At 31.0% G+C, this 21,753-nt stretch overlaps 2 protein-coding genes across 6 annotated transcripts; both read right to left on the reverse strand.

Annotated features, from left to right (window-relative positions):
- Window positions 1-2,355: 2,355 nt before the first annotated feature.
- Window positions 2,356-9,594, reverse strand: LOC120070858 (pumilio homolog 12-like). 4 transcript variants are annotated; one of them, XM_090310613.1, is made up of 8 exons: window positions 9,151-9,522; window positions 8,700-8,765; window positions 8,548-8,623; window positions 6,941-8,360; window positions 6,657-6,819; window positions 4,932-5,095; window positions 3,554-3,812; window positions 2,356-2,966 (listed from the first exon to the last, which is right to left on the reverse strand). In XM_090310613.1, exons 4-8 carry the CDS (start codon window positions 8,275-8,277, stop codon window positions 2,859-2,861), a joined length of 2,031 nt encoding a protein of 676 aa, XP_090166739.1. In that variant the 5' UTR covers window positions 8,278-8,360; window positions 8,548-8,623; window positions 8,700-8,765; window positions 9,151-9,522; the 3' UTR covers window positions 2,356-2,858. The 4 variants fall into 4 exon arrangements, with proteins under 4 accessions (XP_090166739.1, XP_038878679.1, XP_038878680.1 ...); XM_039022751.2 differs by lacking the exon at window positions 8,700-8,765 and having other exon boundaries at window positions 9,151-9,524; XM_039022752.2 differs by lacking the exons at window positions 8,548-8,623; window positions 8,700-8,765 and having other exon boundaries at window positions 9,151-9,594.
- Window positions 9,595-13,106: 3,512 nt separating this feature from the next.
- On the reverse strand, window positions 13,107-19,015 carry LOC120070941 (uncharacterized). Of its 2 annotated transcripts, none has more exons than XM_039022864.2 (6): window positions 18,679-19,015; window positions 16,368-17,941; window positions 16,128-16,290; window positions 14,802-14,965; window positions 13,876-14,155; window positions 13,107-13,646 (listed from the first exon to the last, which is right to left on the reverse strand). In XM_039022864.2, the coding sequence occupies exons 2-6, from the start codon at window positions 17,903-17,905 to the stop codon at window positions 13,539-13,541; spliced, it is 2,253 nt and encodes a 750-aa protein (XP_038878792.1). In that variant the 5' UTR covers window positions 17,906-17,941; window positions 18,679-19,015; the 3' UTR covers window positions 13,107-13,538. The 2 variants fall into 2 exon arrangements, with proteins under 2 accessions (XP_038878792.1, XP_038878791.2); XM_039022863.2 differs by lacking the exon at window positions 18,679-19,015 and adding an exon at window positions 18,547-18,668.
- Between the last annotated feature and the right edge of the window lie 2,738 nt (window positions 19,016-21,753).

A 21,753-nucleotide genomic window follows, 5' to 3' on the forward strand; every position in this document is an offset into this window, starting at 1 on the left:
TCGTTCAAGTAAAATAAAAATTTACTCAATTCAGGCATAACGTAAATTAAAATCTCTGTCAAAATTGTAGTCGAAAACTCGCCAAAATCTATGGAGGAAAAAAAAACTTAAACAAAAGTGAAGAAAAAAAATCATTGATTTCCTTTTTTTTCTTTTTCTTTCCATTTTTCAAAATTCAACTCTCCTACGCCTCCCCCTACAGTTTCACATAAATTTCCTTTTTTTAAATACTATCTTTCTTTTTATTTCTTTTATAAAAAAACTCTACCCTATTTTTTTTTTTCCAAATTGGAATCTACAAGCAAATAAGATGAAAATAAAGTAAAATCAATGGAGTGAATTAAATAAATCCAATCCATATAGAAAATAAACTCTAAAAAGGAAAAAAATGTTACCACAATGAATCACAAAACTGGGATCATTAAAAAAAGGGTTGGAAGGAAGAGAGGAAAAAAAGATCTTAATGAATCACAAAAATATCCCAAATTTAAAGAGACACAGTAATTAAACACTCTATAGGGATGAAATTGTGTAGGGTACGTGTTGAGGAACTGAAGTAGAATGTCAACATCGAACTAGCCAAAATGTAAATGAAACTATTGATTTACAGCCTAGACATCTACAAATACAACCCAGTTCACCGTTTGGTTAAAAGTTGATAGATTCTTAACACTAGAGACCAAAATAGACATTATTTTAAATTTCAGAGATCAAAATAGAATAAAATTTAAACTTCAAGGACCAAAACAGAATTTAAATCGTTACAACAAACGAAAAAAAAAAAAAAGAAAACCATATGGATTATATAACAGATATAAGGCAATTTCTAACTCATTTTTAGAAACAACATGCAAACGTTTTTTTCGTTCTGAAAAAGTTTCAACATTCAGCCCACCAAACAGTCTTCAAATTTCTATTAATTTAATCTGAAATCAAAATTTTCATGAAGTCAATGCTATCAAGTGTATTTTAGTCATTTTTTCTTCCCTTGCACATGACTAAGTGAATAATCTAATATAAAATGGACAAAATATATTAATTTTCACGAAATTCATGTTTGAATCTATAAGAATTGACAAGATTTGAACATCTATTGTTTGGTAACAATTTTAGTTTTCATTTCCCAATTTTGAGAGATGCATAAGCTCAAATTACTATTGAAATCCCCATCAAGTTTCAAAAACTAAAAATGGGCTATTAAAATATGCTTTTTTTAGGTGTCTATTATAATTATTTAATACAAAAAAAAGTTCTTTTTTGGTAGCCATTTTTTTTTTTGAATTTCTAGAAAAGAAAAACAAAATGACTAATTAAACTAAACTTTATGATGGATTATCAAAAAATCCCAACTTTTAATTTGGAAAAAAAAAAGAAAAAAGGAAATCAAAAGACCAAATCAATCAACAATGAGCAAAGTTCACTTTAAAAAAAACAATAATAAATTTGTAAACACTATTTTCACCATGTGTTTCTTTGTTTTACATTTATTTCCTAAAAGCATAGTCAAAATCTAAATTAAATTTCAAAAACTAATGCTCCGGCTATTTGATATCGATTTTTAGTTTATGAAAATTAAGTTTAATATCACTTTCATATATGTTTTTTTCATAGATTTTTGGATTGTTTTAAAAATCAAAGTCAAGTTTTGAAAACCAAGAAAAGTAGTTTTAATAAAGTAGTTTTTGTTTTCGAAAATTGGTTAAAAATTCAAATGTTTATATGAGAAATATGAAAACCACGAGTAAAAAATGGTGAGAAAACAAATACATTTTTAAAAAACAAGAAGTCAAATGGTTACCAAACGAAGTTATACTTTCAAAAGCTTGTTTTATATAAAGAATTTATTAAAAAAAAAAAAAAAAAAAAAAAAAAAAAAAACTAAAATATTTCTATGAGAAGCAAAAGATATACAAAAGATTTAGTGAGAAAACAAACATAATTTTTAAAAGCAAAAAACTAAAGATTAAGAGTCTTGTTTAGTAACCAATTCATTTTAGTTTTTAGTTTTAGAAATTTATGTTTATTTCTTCAAATTTTCCTACCATGGTTTTCACTTCTATTATAGAAACTGATTTTCTTGAGTTTTCAAAACTCGGCTTGAGTTTTAAAAACACGGGTACAATATTTTCAAAACGAGGCCAAAGATTTTAAAAGTAGTTTAAAAAGAAACATGATAGATTAAAGAGATTCAATAGTAAGCAAGCATAATTTTACAAAAATAGAAAATAAAAAATCAAAATCGTTCTACCTCTACTAGTCTTATCAACCCAAGCATGTAAGAGGAAACAAACAATTCAGTATTCATTGAAAGAACCATGATCAACACAATTGCAACTTGAAAAGAGAGTAAAAAAGGCAGAACAATAAACAGAGCCCAAATTGCTATAATTCACAGGAGTGATAATTACATAGCCCAACCAAAAAAGATAGCACAGTACAAAGCTACCTCAGTTCCTCAAACCAAAAAAAGCCTCTCTCCTATCTCACACATTTACCCTTCTTCTACATGCATTGAGTTTCAAAAATAGAATCCCAACAAATGTACAACACTCCATATATTCCCCCTCTATACCTTCACCTCTTTATTTACTTTGCCGAATAAACGAAAAAGAAAAAAAAAACAAAAAAAATAACATGGCCAACGAGCCAAACGACTGACCGACGTTTACGCATCCTAAATTTTTATCCAAAACAACAATTAGGAGTGAAGATATGGATGTCTTCACCTTTGATAAGTTTCTTTCCAGGTAGACCTGGCCTAAACTCTTTTTACCAAAAGAAAGTACTAGAGGAAAACAAATATTTTAGTTATTTTCTTACCAAGACGAAATGATTACTAGAAGCAGTCTCGTAACTGGTTAATTAGATTTTCCAACTATTGCGAGGACTTTCTTCCCGTATGGACTCGTCCTAAGTACAGGAACGTGTGGCCTTATTGCTTCCACCAATTTAGTATGAAGAGTACCCTGCATAGCAAACAAGCAAACATTGTTATAACTACATTAGTAATCAGTTTGACAATCAATTGTAGAAAAGTGCAGCAGTTGGGCACTATAATATAAAACAAAATTTGGCATTTTACATTAGAATTTCCCTAGCTCCCAAGTATTAGGATCTTGTAGTAAACACTATTCTTTTGGTTGAAAAGAAATCAACCAATCTTCTAAGAAAAAAATTTGCTAGTGGTTCAAAAAAATTTGTTGACTTCTCGATCAATGGTATATGTCCAAACTAATTGAGTTATACTCAAGTTGGCAGATTTTTTCTAATTTTTCTTAACAATCAATTCTAGTTGGAGGTCTTTATTGTAACCAGATCAGCAAATTCTATAGGTTATAGATGGTAGGAGGTTGAAGCATAGGATGTCTAGTGTTCTAACTTTATTGTAACGTTTCAAAATAAAATTCTGAAAATTTCTAAGTAGTACTATGTTCTCTAGTTATCGAATTATCTACTATGTAGCAGCGGCTACACAAAAAAAATTAACCTAGAATTTCACACATTTCTCATCCACAGATACCAGAAGGAAAAGGGAAATCTTGGCCCTGCTTACCTCAGTATTATTCAATGCCGTTTGAATTGCATAATTGCCATATGGGTCCTGCATGATTTTATCAAATCGTGGATCGTTCATCAATTCAAGCACAATTTTAGCAAGTTGTCCTCCATCTGCAAATTGCAGGCATTTTTCGACGACGTTACTACTATACTTCTGCATGGATAAGTCCCCATAATTACCCTCCAGCTGTTTGAGTATAGCTTCTGTAGCCCATCGAAGATTAAGCTTGAGGATGAATTGCACAACATAGTTCCTGTATATAATTAAATTTAGTGCAATATCTGTCAATTCTACTTCATAACTCCAAATCAGCTCCAATATTCATATTGGTGTCGAATATACACATCTCCATAATGCAGTCAAGAGACATAAAAAAATCATCAACTTTTAAGTCGAAATTATCCAAGCTTCTACAAATGAAGTTTTTCCGTAATTTATATGACTGGAAAACTGAAAAAGAAAAGAATAAAACAAGATTTTCTGATCTGGGAATAGCCAAATAGAAACGAGAAAAGACAAAAAGAGAGTGATTGAATTCAGAAATTCTTAAATGATCCAACAAAGATTACATAATCCTGTGGCTATGCAAAGAAAAGAATTCTTAATATTCATACTCATTTTAGATCAATGAAAGAAAGAGTTGATAAATCCAGGTAGCACTTTCTTGAACCCAAATGTTTTTCCTTTCCCTAGGCGTTTGCCAAAAGATTTGCCTGATTATTTTTGCCAGGTGCATATCCATTGTTTAATAGTTTCCATTTGCATAAACCAAAACAGGACATGCGGTTAAATATACAAGAGAAAAGAGTTTGATTTGTTATAATATATTATAGGGAGTGAAATAATCAAACATGGCCACTAAAATAAATGGTTTATATACTACTTTGATCTATGTACTTTCAATTTTGGTTCATTTAACCCTTGTACTTTCAAAATGTTCATTTGCATCTCTATACTTTTGGTTTTGGTTCATTTTACTCCTTGTACTTTCAAAATGTCCATTTTGTTCACCGTACTTTTGAAAAGTAACCACTTTGATCCCTATCTAAAAAAATTTAACATAGGTTTAATACACAATTTATGGCGACATTTAAAATAATTTAGTGAATGAACTTTTATGTTAAAATTTCAAATGAAATAAAGGCACTAACATGGTCAGTATTTTTAAGTATGAGGCCCACAGCGAACATTTTGACACTAGAGAAACCACATGAATATAAGTTAAAAATACAAAAACCAAAATGAAAAATAAACATTTTAAAGTTACAAGGACCAAAATGAACAAAACAGAAAGTACAAAGAACAAAGTAAAATTTAAACTAAAAAACAGGATTAGGTAAAAAAAGGAAAGAAAGGTAGAGCATAAAATTACCCATATTGATCTTGGGAAATAACCAGCGCATTTTGGGTGATCTCATTGATTAAATTATCTCGATCTGCACTATCGGAACAACTGAGGCATTTTTGAAGTACACAACAACCGTGGCGATCAGTTGCAAGATCGACACAACTATTTCTGGCAGCATCAAACAATAACTGCAGAGAAAGCCATAACTGGAATTAATTTGTTGTTTCACGGAAATCATTCTACAAAATGAACCTTTCTCAATAGCAAAAACCACTTAGGATGAAGAGCAGAAGGGGTTACACATGCTAGGGTTAAAAAGGTTAATGAGTCCAGCAACAACAAATCATATCTACTTCAATTTCACCAAATTTGACCCCAAAACAAAAAGGTTCAACCATCTATATGGCTAGAAATGATATTCTGTTCTGTAACAACAGTTGAACTGGAAAGACAGCAGGTTCAAGTCTAGGAAGATTGTGGATGATTGATATAATATCCCTTTACCAGTTACCATATGGGTTCTAATAAAACAATATGAGGATCTAAGGAAATCATTGACATAAAAAAATATAGAGAGAAACTGCATACCACGAGGGAGGGAGCACAAGAATTTGAGAAAAAATAAATCTTCAAGAAAAATTGGTAGTAGATGCAAGAACACAAGAGCAACAACACCATTAACAATGAAATCAACAACAAAAAGAGAGAAAGAAAAAGAGATATTCTCTTGTTAGACATGCAATGAGTCTTATTACCACAAATTTTCTAGAGCATAAATTAGGTTCTAATCCACCTGCTCATTTTTAAATGATGAAGTGAAGAACGTGGGATCCTGAAATATTCATCCTTTAGGAAAAATTATTAAGCAAAGAATCAACGGGCGATAGATGCACAATAAATGAATTAATGCAGTCTAATGACACCCAACTTCTAATCTGAATCTTCTCACTAGCAAGTAAAAAACCAAAAGTCTAAAATAGTCATTCAAGCATCATATGATGAATATTTAAGTGTTTAACTTATCATAAACTCTCTACAATGTTCCACTCAGCTGACTCTATAACATATTCACATCTTTATTTTCTTTGCAAATATAAAGATATGGATAATAAATGTTTACTTTGGAAAGGGCTGAGAAAGCTCTGGGGGAAATCAAAAGATTGAAAGGAAGTAGAAAGCTTGGAAAATATTTAAGAGTGTCTTCCCCCTACTCGCTACTACTCCCAACAAGTTGTACTCATGCTCTCAGATTTTCCATTAAATCCTTTCCTCATACACCAACTTCCTTCTAAATTCCTTGCTTCATGTCATTCTACCCTTCGAACTATTTCCTTTTAAAAATTTGCTGCTACTTGCGGTAATACTAACTAAATATCGTGTACGACCTCAGCAACCAGAAAATACCCTAGGCTGTCCTTCCTTCTCCCCTCACAGATAAACTAAGTAAAAGGCCTATCAAAGACTTTTGAAGACTATGTTTCTTCTTGAATGGGAAATAACCAAAGGAACAATTTGAAAGAGAATGGCAAAGATCTCCAGAAAGATGAACTAAAAGAGAAAAGAAAGTCAAACAAAAAAGATTACTTTGTTGCATCACACATGGAATTTATTTTGCAATTTCCTATGATTAAACAGATACTGTTGGCCTTCTTCTTTGTCTAAACTCTAAACTACGGATGAAAATGTGAGCACCTTCTCACTTGAAACAGACGAACTCAAAGAAACAGATCTAGAAAATATAGTCCTCACCTCACGGCAACTAGGCATTAAATAATCAAGGCAATGTTGCGCCACATGGTTGCCGTTTATGTTTTTCATCAGAGTCACTATACCAGACTTTAAAGCTGAGACAATCATGTAAACTTGCTCTTGGGTTTTAAGAGTTTCAATAACCTTCTGAATAGCACGAGTCCTGTGTTTAAGATAGAAAATAGTAGAAGAAAATTAAAAAACAATAAAAGGAAATATAATGACGTCAATAAATGCTCATGTTTGACCTGTGAGGTATAGAAAATGACAGGAAAAGAGCATACCCATGCATGTCACATGAAATTATAACAAGTTCACCATGGTTCTGTGTAATTCTACGTAGGATTTGCATCCTCTGATTGTCATTGCAAACTTCAAGCAGCTTCTGTACTAGATAATTTCCAAAAGCATCTACCATGAGGTCAACAATATGATCGATGATTTCATTGAAAATCTTCTCAATATCTTCATCAGTACCCTCCATAAATTTTCGTTGCAAGAAACGACAACCATGTTGGTCTTTAGCCATGAGAAATATTCTACCCCTGACTTCATCAACAGAGTTAAATCTCTCAGGCACTAACTTAAGATTTGCGGATTCTGAGTACAAAGCAGAGGAGTGATCACGACACATGCATTCAGTAGCTGTTGAAAAATTATTGTGCCGAACACAGCTATTTGAGCGGAGGAATCTATTTTGGTTGACATGATTGGCTGATTTATCAGCACCAATAGACATAAACCTCAAAGCATCAGCAGTGTTCAGTCCAGGATTCCTTCCAAGCATCTTTCTAGGAAAGGAAACTTTCTCCATACCTTGAATTGTGTCCATATAATGTGTTCCAAAAACAGAATTTAACTGGTTTGAACCCCTACGAAATGCACTCGCTTTCCATGATGGTTCATGATTAGACTGTTCAGGATGGTGAGCAATTGGAAACTCATAATATTGCTGCTTACGATTCTGACTTGAAAGCCTACTTGCAATGTTCTCATGTTGTTGAATTGGAAGCAGACGTTCCAATTGCTGATTATGAAGATGCTGCAGATATGGGTGCTGCTCATGCATCCTGTACAACTGGTCCTCCTCAGCATAATTCCAACCAATTTGACGAAGATTCATCTGTTGTGGATGTATGCAACGTCGCCCATTGTGGAAAACTTGCTGTCTTTGAGATGCAATGGGGAACTGCGAATACGGAGCAGGCACATTAGCCACCTCATGAGTTAGATGCGTAGTAGGGGAAGAAGTCTCAAATGGCTGAAGCTGACCAAGCTGCCACTTCTTGTACTGTTCAGGTATATGTCTGGAAGGAGAGTTTTGGTGGCCAAGTCTTGTCGAATGAGGATCGTGAACACCATTAGTCAAGTGATTTGAGGAGCTCCAAGCAGCTAACACTGCTGGATCCATAGTCTGTAATGGTTTATTCAAGTTGTCTGAGTAATGGTCCTCCAATAGAATGGCATGAGACTTCCAAGCACGCCCCGTCATCTCATCACCAAAGTTTAACTTTTCAAATGCAAGTGCCAAGGACTGGTCGCCTGATACAGAATTTTGCCTAGTTGAAATTTGATCCATAGATGATTGCTGGAGATTACTCATAGATATATTTCCATCCATCAAGTTCTCATTGGTATGAAAATCTCTAATGGAAGACTCTTCAAAGAAACTCACAAATATTGATGACAAGCGTTCTTCAGGATCTGCATTACCAGATGCAAAATTAGGAAACTGATTGCTAATAAAATTCGCAAGGTCCTCAAATTCTATTTCATTAGTCATCTCTTCCATTGTTGTAAGTAACTCACAAAAACTCACAATATGCCAAAAGGTAACAAGAAACCCCTCACTTAAACAATAAATGATATAGTGCCACAAAAAGTTTCTAACCTCAGCCTGCCAAGCAGCAAAACGCACAAAGTTTTTAGTATCGAAGATCAGATCATAATTTGAACAAATTTCCAACCTACATTGCAGAAAAACAAACCAATGACTGTTATCCCACATCCCAGATAAAAGAACAATGAAATCTTGAACCATACCCAACAATCACAATCAAATCACCTAACCCACAAGTTTGTCACGATCGCCCACTAAAATAGTGTACCCTTCATTCGCAGTCAAAATAAAACATTCAGATTACATTAAAAAAACAAAATTCTTCTTAATATCAGTCAACTCCTACACAATGTCAACAAGTAAAAGATAACAAAACAAGAAAAAAAATCAACAATAACACCAACACAACAGTAACCAAAACAATCAAAACAATCAAAACAACAAATGCAGGAAAGGAAAACACACACACACACAAACACACAAAGAAACAAATAGACACAGAAAAATCCCAAAACAAAACCAAATAATCCTCGATCATCAAAATCAAGAACAGGGTCATAAACTCACAGACCTTGATCAACAAAATCAGTATCGCAAGAGCTCCCAAAACACAAAAAAGAGAGAAAAGGAGAAAAGGGATGAATCATAACTAACCCAATAAGCGATGAGAGAAAACAAGAGACCCACGTCAGAGAAAACGCATCAGTGAGGGAAAAAGACGAAAAGGGGGCAAAATGTAGAGGAAAAGGAAGAGTTTTTTATCAAAGAAGTTGGAAAATAAAATGTGGGTTTTCCATGAATGATCGAATAGAATAGAAAAGGGGTGTAGGTGAAGAAGAAGAAGAAGAAGAAGAGAGGCGGCGTGAAGAGGAAGAGAATGAGAAGGGATTAAAGAAGGAGAAATTATAGGAAAAATAAAGAGAGATTGGCAAAAATATCAAAAGGGGGAGAGTAATCAAGTAACCTGCATGGATTTGGAGTGTTACGTTTTCAATTGTTTCTTCCTTTTTAATTTTTCTTTTGAATTTTTTGATTCTTTATTTTATTTTCTTCCTCTCTCACTCTCTGTGTGTGAGCCTATACTTTTGGGTTTTGTTTGTTTTTGGGTATTGTTGGAGTCATCAAAATCAAACACAACAAATTTTTTATTTTTATTTTTTTATCTTTTAAAATTAATGTTTTTTCGAATATTTTATATGAACAAAGATTTCATATTATTCTAATGTTTGACTCTAATTATGAAAAAAAATTAAATATAAATTTGTTTAATGAGACGTTATAATTCACCTAATATAAAGTTCGTACTCTCTCAACTAGATTTTGTATTTTAAAAAAGAAAATTTGATCTTTTATGAGATATTAAGATTTGGATTGTTAGCTGTATCTTAGAAGATTTTTATATATACACTAAATTTCAATATTATTCTAATGTTGATAAAAAAAAAGATCTAGCCTAAATTTATATAAGATTATCGATTTCAATCTTATCAAATTGTATCTCAAATTTAGATAAATTTTTAATTTTAATTATAAACTTTGTTTCGTCTCACTCAAAATATTGTTATAATACTTTTCTTTTATGATTTATAAAATAGGTGTATGAACAAAATCTACAAAATTTTAGATAAAATAACATTAGAGAAATTGTTTTTGCTAAAGTTTATGAATTTTGATAAAGTTATTTAAATAGTTAATTTTTGCATTGATCAAATTTTTTTTAAAAGTTATTTTTTTAATTGAAATTAATGAGTTTATAATTTTTTTATATAGTTTATTTATGAATAAAATAGCGAACCAACGGACTATGAAATTGTTATATAAGGTTAGGATAAAACTGAAAGTTTAAGTCTAAAATTGATTTTTTTCCTTATATTTTGAAGAGGAAAATATTTTTAAAATGGTTTTGTTGGATGTTATTACGATTTTTTTTTCTGTATTTTGGAAGATTTTAAATTATCTGAAAATTTTGAAATAGTAAGATTTTGAAAAACTATATCTTTATTTTTTTTAAAAAAAAAAAAGAAAATGGTATATCTTGATCTTGATATAAAATTATGTCGTACACAAGAAAATTGAGGCTTCTAATATAATTTCTATATTCACTACAATATATATTCGGTATTTTTTTTCGTGAAAATAAATTTAAATCTCACATTTTAATGATAAATAGATTTCTAAATAAGCCAATATCTTTATTTTATGGCAAAGATTGTTTTGATTACTCGTCCTATTTATGGAATATATTCCATTTTTCATCCCCATAAATAATAACTATCGATCTTTTAGTGCATAACTTAAAAAAAAAAAAAAAAATCTTTTTGTTATTATTATTATTATTATTATGAACTTAACTTCTTCAAGCTCTTCATTAATAATTGCAAGGCATACCTAATTCACAGCTAAATTTTGAAAATAAATATTATGGACCATTGAAAAACTTTACATTTAACAAATATATTCTTATCTAACAATCTTTTAGTCATAACATGATGATACATATAAAATCATACCCACATTTAAAAAAAAAAAAAAGTAATTTAAAATATTGTTTTCTAAAAAAATATTTTATAAAAACAAAGAGGGAAGAAACATATTTTTTGAGTATATATTTTTTTTCTACCGTATGTAGGATGAAGAATCGAAAGACCTTGAGGTCAATAGCAAATTAGTTGAGTTATGCTCATTTTAATGAGTATAGTTTTTATTTGGTTTTCAAAATGTTACATTTTTACTCATGAAACATAAGGATACCAATGTAAAATCTTCAAGTTTATGGGTCAGATGGAAAGTAAACTTAATAATATTTTGAAATCTAAAAACAAAGTCAAAATTAAAATTTAGAGATAAACGTGTAACATTTTAAAATTTATAGACTAAATAACAATCATAAAAAAAATTAAGGAACCAAAAATTTATCTTTCCCAAATTAATATTAAAAAACAGTAGCTAATATTAAAAGTATGCTACTAAACAGGAAAACCAGAACAGAACTATGGTTACAAAGAAATTGTTGGCCAAGTATTTTAACTATATGGTTAAATTACAAATTTGGTAAATAGATTACAAAGAAATTGTTGGCCAAGTATTTTAATTCCAATAGCTTAAAAGTTAGAATCTATTAAAATATTCGATAAAAATCTTATAAATAGTCTAATTTTATTAAATCATGTATAGGTAAATTAACTTTGACATTTATGTCTATTATATATGTTTTTTTTCCATAATCTATACGTATATATTATAATAAAATTAAAAGTTTATAACTATAAATATTTGTCTTTACATTCTATCGTTCAAAAAATGACCGTATAGGTAAATTAACTTTGACATTTATGTCTATTTAGACCATCAATTTTCAAAATTACGATTTTAATTTATAAACTTTGAATTTTTGATCTTAGAATTCACTGTTATACAAAATACAGAATTAAAAGATTAGGATTTTATTAGAGATAAAATCCAAATTTATACCTTAATTCTAAAATATCCAAAACTTGGTATTTTGGGGGAAAATTATTTTTGGGCATGAAAAAGTTGCTTTTTGATCATGTCAAAAAACACCTTACCATGTTCTTCAAGAAAATCTCAATAAATTAATTAATAATGTACACAAAATCCAATAAAACATTCTAAAATAATAACAAAATCACAAAACAAAAATAAATGCAAAAGCCATTTTTTTTGTTTAAAAAAAGATAAATGAAAGAATAATTTTAATAAAAATAAATAGTTATATATAACACAATTGGTAGAGAAAGAAATAATAGCATTTATCATATTTTTGGAAAGAAAATGAAGAAAAGGGAAATTCAATTATGGGATGCAAAAATTCAAGAAGGCAATAAGGGAGAGAAAAGATTGGGAAACAGTTGAAAATTTAATTAAAATAAATAATAAATGTAGAGAGAGAGAAATAATTAAAAAAAAGAACTATATTAAAAAAAACATATTTTTCGCATTTTTCGAAATTGATGTTTGTTTCACATTCTTCTTATTTCTTGATTTTTTTTTTCTGTAGCCGTCTTTGTTAGTTATTATTTATTATTATTTTAATTCCATTTTCCGACTTGTCGTATGTTATTCCTACACTGATAAAAGCTAAAACGACGTCGCTTGGCCCCCAAACTATAGCTTTCTTCTTCATTATTATTATTAAACCAAAAACAAAAAGGTCAGCCATTTATTTTTCAGACAAAGAGTGTTTTGGTTTCTAATGGCTGCACCCACACTCCATTAAAGTTACCATTTTGACCCCCAACACCATCATTACCGCCTTTCATCTCTTTCTTTTTCTTCTACCCTTCACAGGAAACATAAACTGATCATAAGTCTTTCTAAAGCAAAACGTTCTAAAAACAACTCTAAGCTTAGTGGATAAAACACTAATTATCATTAAAATCAACCAAAATCAAAATTTTAGTTTCTTCCTGAAGCATCGGTTTGGTTTAAAATGACAAGGAAGCCAATTTTTTTTGGTTTTTGGTTTTTTGTGAAGCGAATTTGAAAACTAAATCCGAAACCGAACCAAATCGAACTGTGTGAACCCCTAGACTACGATCCTCCATCCATAATGGTAGAACTAAAAGAAAGCCTTCAGAACAAAGAACAAAGATGAGAAAAAGCAGATGACTCCTCCTTCCCATGAGCATGATTTCAATCATTCTAAAAGAACCACACTCAAAAAGTTTGCAGTCTATACATTACTGAAAAGAGCCTAAGCTTACTGTCACCATCTCGGTCTCTAGTACAACAGCGAATCTACAGAAGGAAAATACAGATGCGTAACCGTTCGTCGTCACGGTATTCACATCCAGAAATGGATAGAGATGAATGTCTTCATCTCTAATCGGTTTCTTTCGAGATATGGAGATAGAACCATGTTGCACACACTTGCAGCCATGGTTAATGGCCTAAGCTCCCTTTACAAACAAAAAGAAAAAGAAGAGAAAAAACACGAGGGAAAGACTAGTTATGCCCTCTTAACAAACAACAACAAAAAATGCAGGTTAGAGGCAGGCCATCTTAGTCGACCATTGCGCCGATTAGTTTGATTTTGCGAGCACTGCAAGGACTTTCTTCCCATACATGTTTGTCCTAAGCAAAGGGACGTGCGGTCTGATCGCAGCCACAAGTTTAGCATGAACAGAACTCTGTTTGGCCAAAAAAACATTCATGTAATTCAATTAGAAATCAGATTGAAACAGCAGAGACACTGTAACGTAAGTAATTAAAACAGTTCCAGAACCATTGTTCTTTTTCGTTTTCTTGAGTTGTAATTTCATCGTTTATCAAAAGATAATGGGCGAGTTCAGGAAGATAACATGTAGCAGCAACCAACATATAGTTAAAACTTTGGAACAAGGAGAGTGTGATACTCACTTTGCAAACCCCAGAACGGGCCAGCACTGCTTGAACTGCATAGTTTCCATATGGGTTCAGCATAATTTGACTGAATCGTTCATCATTTATCAACTCATCGACGACTTTGGCGAGATATTCATCTCCAGCATAAACACATCTTTCAACAACATTACTGCTATATTTCTGGATGGACAAGTCCGAAAAATGGCCTTCTAGCCGTTTGAAGATGCCAGATGTCACCCAAGGAAGGTTAGAAGGACACCGTGCAAGCTCGAGGGCAAATTGCACGACATAGTTCCTGCATCATTGCAATGTGAAGTCAAGCACTGAGTTCTGAAACATTACTACGGATGAAAAGGTCACAGACAAAATTATCTAAAACATTTAATCTAACAAACTATAAGAATAGCTAGTTAAACTACATGGACTAAATTTCTAAACCTCAATACTGTACTTGAGATTAAATTGTTACATATTAGGTTCAGATGCTAAATCATTAGTAGCTTCTGTGTATAGTTTATCTCACAAAAACTATACATTCATAAGTGAGTTGCTTTGTTCCATTCAATTACTTTTATTAACATTGGACACCTTTTAAAAAGTTTCTCAGGAAGCTAAACAAACATGTAAACATTTCATTGATACAGGCCAGGGGGAAGATTTCTTAGCCGCTTGATCAATTTAAATAGGATTTTTTAAATTGTTATTTAGGAATAAACAAGAGAGGATGAATCAATCAAACTAGCTCTCCCCTTTTTCCAGAAAAGCATTTTCAATGATAGATATTGCCTCACTACTTTGCAATCTATAAAGCTATTTTCTAACAGTAGTTGAATCAATGAGTTAAAACCTTGAATAAAAACTAGTTTTAGAACTGAACTACAACACTGCAAAATAACAGAGAATGGAGTCCATGGACAATATTAAGGTCAAAAGTTACTTACCCGTACTGATCTTGGGAAAGGACCAAAGCATTACGTACAACCTCACTTAGCAAACGGTCTCGGTGTCTAGCATCAGAAACAGCAAGGCATTTTTGAAGCACGCAACAACCATGACGATCTGTTGCAACCTCGACACAAGATTTTGTTGCAGCATCAAAAAGAAACTGCAGAAGAACTCACTTATCAGCATTCCATTTGTCACAAAAATGATTGTGAAAAAGAATCCCAAAGTAGACTGCCAAGGAAGACGTGCACATGCAAGTCAAATAAAATAAAATAAAATAAAATACAACATAGTTTTCTTTCACTACACTTGGAGGAGAAGGACATTACTACAAGGTACAAGGATAAAAATAAAATCTTCAATTATGAGGCAACAGGTTGAACTAAAATGGGACAGGTTCCAGTACTACATGGTACAAGGATAACCTCTTTTTGATAATTTCATTGATCAATTCATTGTTCTTTCTATCAAATTAAATAAATGAATATCTACCCATAGAACAAGAATCCATGGAGATCTACTACAGAGAAAGATGTTGATGGCAAACACAGCTTGTCACTGATTTTTTTATTTTTTTTATTTTTATTTTTTATAAAAAGATGGAGAGAGAGAGAACAATTAAGATCAGAGAAAAGCAATATTGATAATGAAATCAATACCACAGATATTAAAATTCAATACTTTGACTTACACGTACACACAAATCTTCAGACCACATAAGCTCCCATAATAAATTAAATACCATTGCAAAATCTTATTTCAAGGCCACCTAACTGTCTAGGAATTAGGGATAAATATGAATCTTTTATTGTCTTTTGATATTTAACTAGATCTAGTTGAGCTAAATGTACGAATCAGACATCAAGATAAATGATGGCAATGTCCCAATGGTGTGGAATGTATAGCCTTTGGAGAGTGTTGTCGTGCAGAAGGTATTTGAAGGTTATCCTCTATGCTTACACCCAAGTTTTCAACTCAAGTTTATGTCCCCAAATTATCAAAATGAACTAGAGTTAAACAATAAACAAGTAGAAAAACAAACGCAAGATGACAGGCTAAATTGAGAGAGAGGGTTCATGAAACAGAATCCTGCAGTTATCTCTGTTGCTTGTGCTAATGTATGTCATTTGAACAACAACAATGTCAACTTCTGCACTACTACTACTTTTTGTAATTTGTTTTGAAGAAATAGATTTCCAAAACAACTCCCAACTCATGTTTCTCCCATCATGGTGATGGTGCTAAACTAATCTAACAGCAGATAGAAAAGGAATCAATTTCAAATAATTTGAACATGCAGATGATGGGAATATACTGCTTACCCCAATATAATCAGGCACCAAATACTGCAGACAATGCTGTGCTACGTGGTTACCATTTACATTTTTCATGAGAATCACTATACCAGTCTTCAACAAAGAGACAATCATGGAAAACTGCTCTGGGGTTTTGAGAGTCTCAATGAGCTTTTGAACAGCACGAGTCCTGTAGTTTGGAAGGATGAATATTATAGAAGAGAGTTAACCAAAATAAAAATAAAAGTAAACAGAGATAAAGCATACCCATGCATATTACACGAAATTCGAATCAGTTCACCAGGTCTGTTAATCTTATAAAGAATCTGAAGGCGCTGATCCTCATCACAAACTCCAAGGAGCTTCTGTATCAAATAGTTTCCAAAAGGATCTACCATGAGCTCGGAAACATGATGAATGATCTCACCGAAAATCATCTCAATATCTTCCTTCGTACCCTCACTGAACATCCTTTGTAAGAAGCGACAACCATGTTGATCTTTAGCCATGAGATAAATTTTACCCGTGGCTTCATCAAGAGAGTTACATTTTGGAGGCGGAATCTCTATTTTACGATTTGCATAACTAGACAACATAGAAGATACTCTTAAGTTGTCATGACAGACGCAATCTTTGGCTGTTGAAGCAAAACCATACTGCCTAACATAACAACTTGGACAAAGAAATCCATTTTGACTGATATAATATTTGAGTTTCTCAGAATCTGGAACCTTCATACAATCAACTCCAATCAGTCCATGGGTCCTTGTGGGAATCTTCCTAGGAGAACTTTGCTTGAAACTTTTTTCCTGTGCATCTAATATATCTACATAAGGTGTTGCAAATGCAAGATTTGGTATCCCTGAACCCGCACAATGTGCATTCCCATTGCAGAATCCTTCATGTTTAGACTGCTCACGACAGGGATGAAATGGAACCTCAACAAAACGTTGCTGCTTAGGACTCTGAAACCGCAACGGCCCAAATGCAGCATTACCACAAGATTCAAATAGATTCGAATGTCCTAGTTGCTGATTATGAAGATCATGCAGGTATTGGTGCTGCCATTGCATCCTGCAGCTATGGAGCTGCTCTCCTTTTGCACAATTTGGACCTATTTCACCTTGATTCATTTGTTGTGGGTGCATAAAATGAACTGGGGATAATCCATTCAGCAACATTTGCTCATGATGAGAGGATAAAGGAAGCTGCAAATTTCTAGCAGGCACTTCATGAGTGAATGGCATAGCAGAGGTAGGAGTCTCAAATGACGTAAGGTGGCCGCCAGCCTCCCCCTTCTTGTGGACATCAGAAACAAGTCTTGCTGAAAATGAGAGCTGAGGGGGAAGACCCGGCATACGAATTTCATAATAACCATTGCTCGCACGATTCGAAGGCCTCAAAGAGGGATCAACTACCATTGATGCTTCAGAGTTCATTGATTGCTTATTCAAATAGCCTTCAAATTGGTCATCCATTAAATTGGGATGATTCATCCAAGTTTGCCCTGTCCCCTCCCCACCCAAACTTAATTTCTCCACTGCAGATGTCAAGGACCGGTCTCCAATCCGGTTACTTTCCCCAGTCCGAAATTGACCAGTACTTGATTGCTGAAGATCATTGATCAAGACCGGTCCATTCTCCAAACTTCCATTACTGTGGATTTTCTCCAAGGACAAACTGGAATCTGCAGTCACTGAAGATACTCCGTTTTGAACAGATTCTTCAGAAAATCCATTTTCACAAGCAACCATCGGATTCTCACTGAGAAACCTCTCAAGTTCAAACTTCAGTTTACTGCCCATTTTTCTATTTTGTACACGGGAGAACCCCTTAATCACCTATATTAAAACAGTACCAAGTCTTAGATGAAGAATACAAATATCAAGCAAAATCATTCAGTTCAATCACAAAAGAAATAATACAATGATACAGTAAGTTTCCTATGTCAAGACCAACCTGACAACCACAAAAGAACAAAGTCTATTCAGTATATCTTCAATCACATCACATTTAAACTGAAATGACAACCTCACATTGTAAAAAAATAAACCAATAAGTACTCTGTAGCAACACCCTTTAATCAATAATCCCAAACCTATCAATAACAATCTCATCATTTGAGACGATCGATTGCCCAATAGACAAGTCATTCTATAAACGAAACGTTCAAAACCAAGAAAAAAAAAATTAAAAAACAAAAAACAAAAGATCAATCCTGAATAGCGATCGACCCCTACAGAACCTCATAAAATAAAAAACCAAAAACATCAAAGAAAATATCAGAAGAACTCATAACACAACCACATCATTAGATTTCTAGCTCAAGAACAACCAATCAAAAGAAAGGCTAAATCCAAGAAAATGCGACTACACAATACAAAAAAACCCCCTAAAAGAAACCGTAACCCACATCATAGAAAGTAGAAAAAAGCAATAAACTCACAATGAAAAGGGAAACAAAAACATGGGTCATAAAGTTTTTCACAAACATCATTATACAAAATCCAAGAATCAGAGAGATTTTCAACATCCCGATGATCAAAAAGCGAATGAATATATGAGAATCGAGACTAACCCAGTTGAGGAAATGAGAAATAAAGCGAGACCCACGTGAGAAAAAAGACGAATCAGAGGAAGAAACGACAATATACAGTGGTTTTTCAGTGGGAAAAAAGTGGGAATGAGAGAATGTGGGAAATTGGGTTTATGTTACAACAAAGAACAATGCAAAACAAAGAGTGGTAAAGCGCTGAAGGTAATGTGAGAAAAGAGAGGCGGCGTAAAGAAGAAGAAGAAGAAGAAGAAGAAGATATAGAAATAAAGAGAGAGAGATTGAATGAAGAAAAGAGGAGAGATTACAGGAAAGATGAAGAGAATTGGCAAAATATCAAAACCGAATAAAAATCGAGATCAAAATCAAAACTTTTTTTGATTGAAATTTTAAAAACTAAAATAAAATAAATCAATTTAAAAAAAGATTAGTCATTTAGTAACATGCATGGATTTGGAGTGTTACGTTTTTCATTCAATTCTTCCTCTTTTTCCCACTCTTTCTGTATGCTTACTTTTTCCTATTTTTTAATTTTTTAATTTTTATATTTGGGTTTTATTTCTTATTTTTTTGGACATTGGAATCACAAACTTCCAAAATGCTTCTTGGAATCATGTAATATATTAATTTAATCTACCACACAATACCATAGTCAAATCATTGCCTAAAAATCCCATAATCTACAGATATTTAAAATTTCATATTTGGTAAGATATCTCAACAAACTAATAACTAAAATTTAAAACTAAATCAATAAACAACTTAAAATTTTTTATAAAAAATATCCTACAAGTTTAGCTCTAGAACTTTAGAAATTGTGGTTCGTATTAGCACCGTCGTCGAGATAGATAATGACAATTCGAAGTTAGCTATCAAATTTTAGGTCATTTGAAGTAGGTAGATTTGCTGTTTAGAGAAAAATATTTTGAAATCTTAAAAAAAAAATGAAAAGTTCATAAAAAAAAAGTGTAGAAATAAAATTAGAATTAGAATTATATTTAAAATAATAATAATAAATAAATAAATAGAAGAGAGAAAAGGATGGGAAACGGTTAAAGGAGATGTGGGAATATAAATAAAAATAGGGAAAAAGAAATGGTAAAAAGGGACGCGCTTTTCGCAACTATCGAAACTGATATTTGTTTTGGCTATTTTCTGTGTACTTTTTCTTCTCTCCTTTTTTTTCTTAATTATTTATTTATTTATTTCTCATTTGAATTTTTTATTGCCAAAAATTACACACGTGGATTTATTTTCACACTAATGTTTTATATAAGTGCAGGTTTGGAGTGATTTTAAAAAGTTTGAAATTAGATTTTATAGTTTAAAATCAATTTAATGTTTAATTTTATATTTTTTAGATATATTTTTTATACTATTAAAATTAATTATTAATTTTACATTCTTAGATATATTTTTCATATTATTAAAATTGATTTATTTTTAGAGTAAGGAAAAAATGATTTTATCATAGATTAACTAGACAAATAACCAAGGGTCTTTGGATTGACGTGTTTTTTTAAAGTCTTTTTTATTTAAACACTTCCCATAAAAGTTGTTAAAAATATTCTTCAAAAGTTTGTCAAACACTCTATTTTTTTCTAAAATGACTTAGATTTTAAATTAAACATTTGAAAATGTATTATAAACATTTTTTTTAGCTACCAAATCTGCATTTAACCATAGTTTTTTTTAAGAATAGATAATTGGATTTTTATTTTTAAAAGATAGTAAATCGATGAACCAACTTGTTTATTTATTTTTTCTTTTTTTTTTTTAAAGAAAAATGAACAAAAATAAAGAAATTCTTATCAATAAAATTAAATCCAAAAAATATTTATATTTTACAGAAAAAAAAGTTTGAAGAGTGTTGTATACTTTTAGAATTTTTTCCTATGAAGTGTAAATATTTTTTTATATTTAAAAATACTCCCATATTATAAAAAACGAAAATAGATCATAAAAAAATGATAATTGACTTCAACTTTTTCAAATTTTAAATAATAACAAAACAGTAATTTAAAAAATACAAACAAGATGTTTGTTTGGTTTAATTTTAAAAATAAATCATTTTGAATCAAGTAAAAATGTTTGGCCAACCGTTCGATATGTATTTTAAAAAGATTTTATTAAAAGAATTTAAATACGAATTATTTTTTTTAAAAAAAATCTCTAATCAATCCTAACCGACTTTGAGATAATATTAAATCAAGTTGATCATATTTTTAAGGAAAATCTCAACAATTCAGATAAAAATTACGAAAATTTGATTTTTTTTTTTTTTAAAAAAGGAAATATATGTTCCAACAATTAAACAAGATAAAATCGAGACTTAAAAATTCCAATCAATCTAACCCAACCAGCATATCTTGAGTTCGATTTGGATCAAATAAATAAAAAACATGTTGATTTTATGATTTACTTGAAATAGCCCGAGCCAATGTAAACTTATTACTAATTTTAAAAGTTATATTATTTTTACTTACAATACAAATATATATACATATATTCATTTTAATGTAAATAGGTTCATGATTTTTTCAAATAATTTATTATTCCATGGCTATTAAAAAAAAAACTTTCCTTACACTTTATAAAAAAAAAATTCATAATATAAATTAGAATTGAGTGGCTAGTCTTAATTCAATACGTGAGTATAGTTTAACCGGCATCAATTAACTTCAAAATTACATGTTCGATCTCCCCACTCTACATATTATAAAAAAAATGAAAATAATTAAATATATATTTTTCTTTTTTACATATTAACATTTTTTTTCCTTTTTGAAATGAAAATTTAAATAATGACCCAATAACTCAAGCCAAACACAAACCAAATGCTATATGATTAGGTTGAGTTCATTATTTAATAAAAAATTGTTAAGGTTGAATAAATTATAAAATAATTAAATTCGATTTAAAAAGTGTTACAATCCAATTCTACCTACAAACACCCTAGCTAACTGAGACTATGGACAATTTTATATTTTAATTATTTAGTGATATATACTAATTTGCTGTGATTTTAATATCTTCAATTATTTTACATGCTTTTTTTAATATAATTTTTGATATAAATGTATGGTCTTTTTTTATGAC

Source organism: Benincasa hispida, chromosome 2, assembly GCF_027475165.1.
Source record: "Benincasa hispida cultivar pf3 chromosome 2, pf3_genome.v1.1, whole genome shotgun sequence".
Classification (NCBI taxonomy): Eukaryota; Viridiplantae; Streptophyta; class Magnoliopsida; order Cucurbitales; family Cucurbitaceae; genus Benincasa; species Benincasa hispida.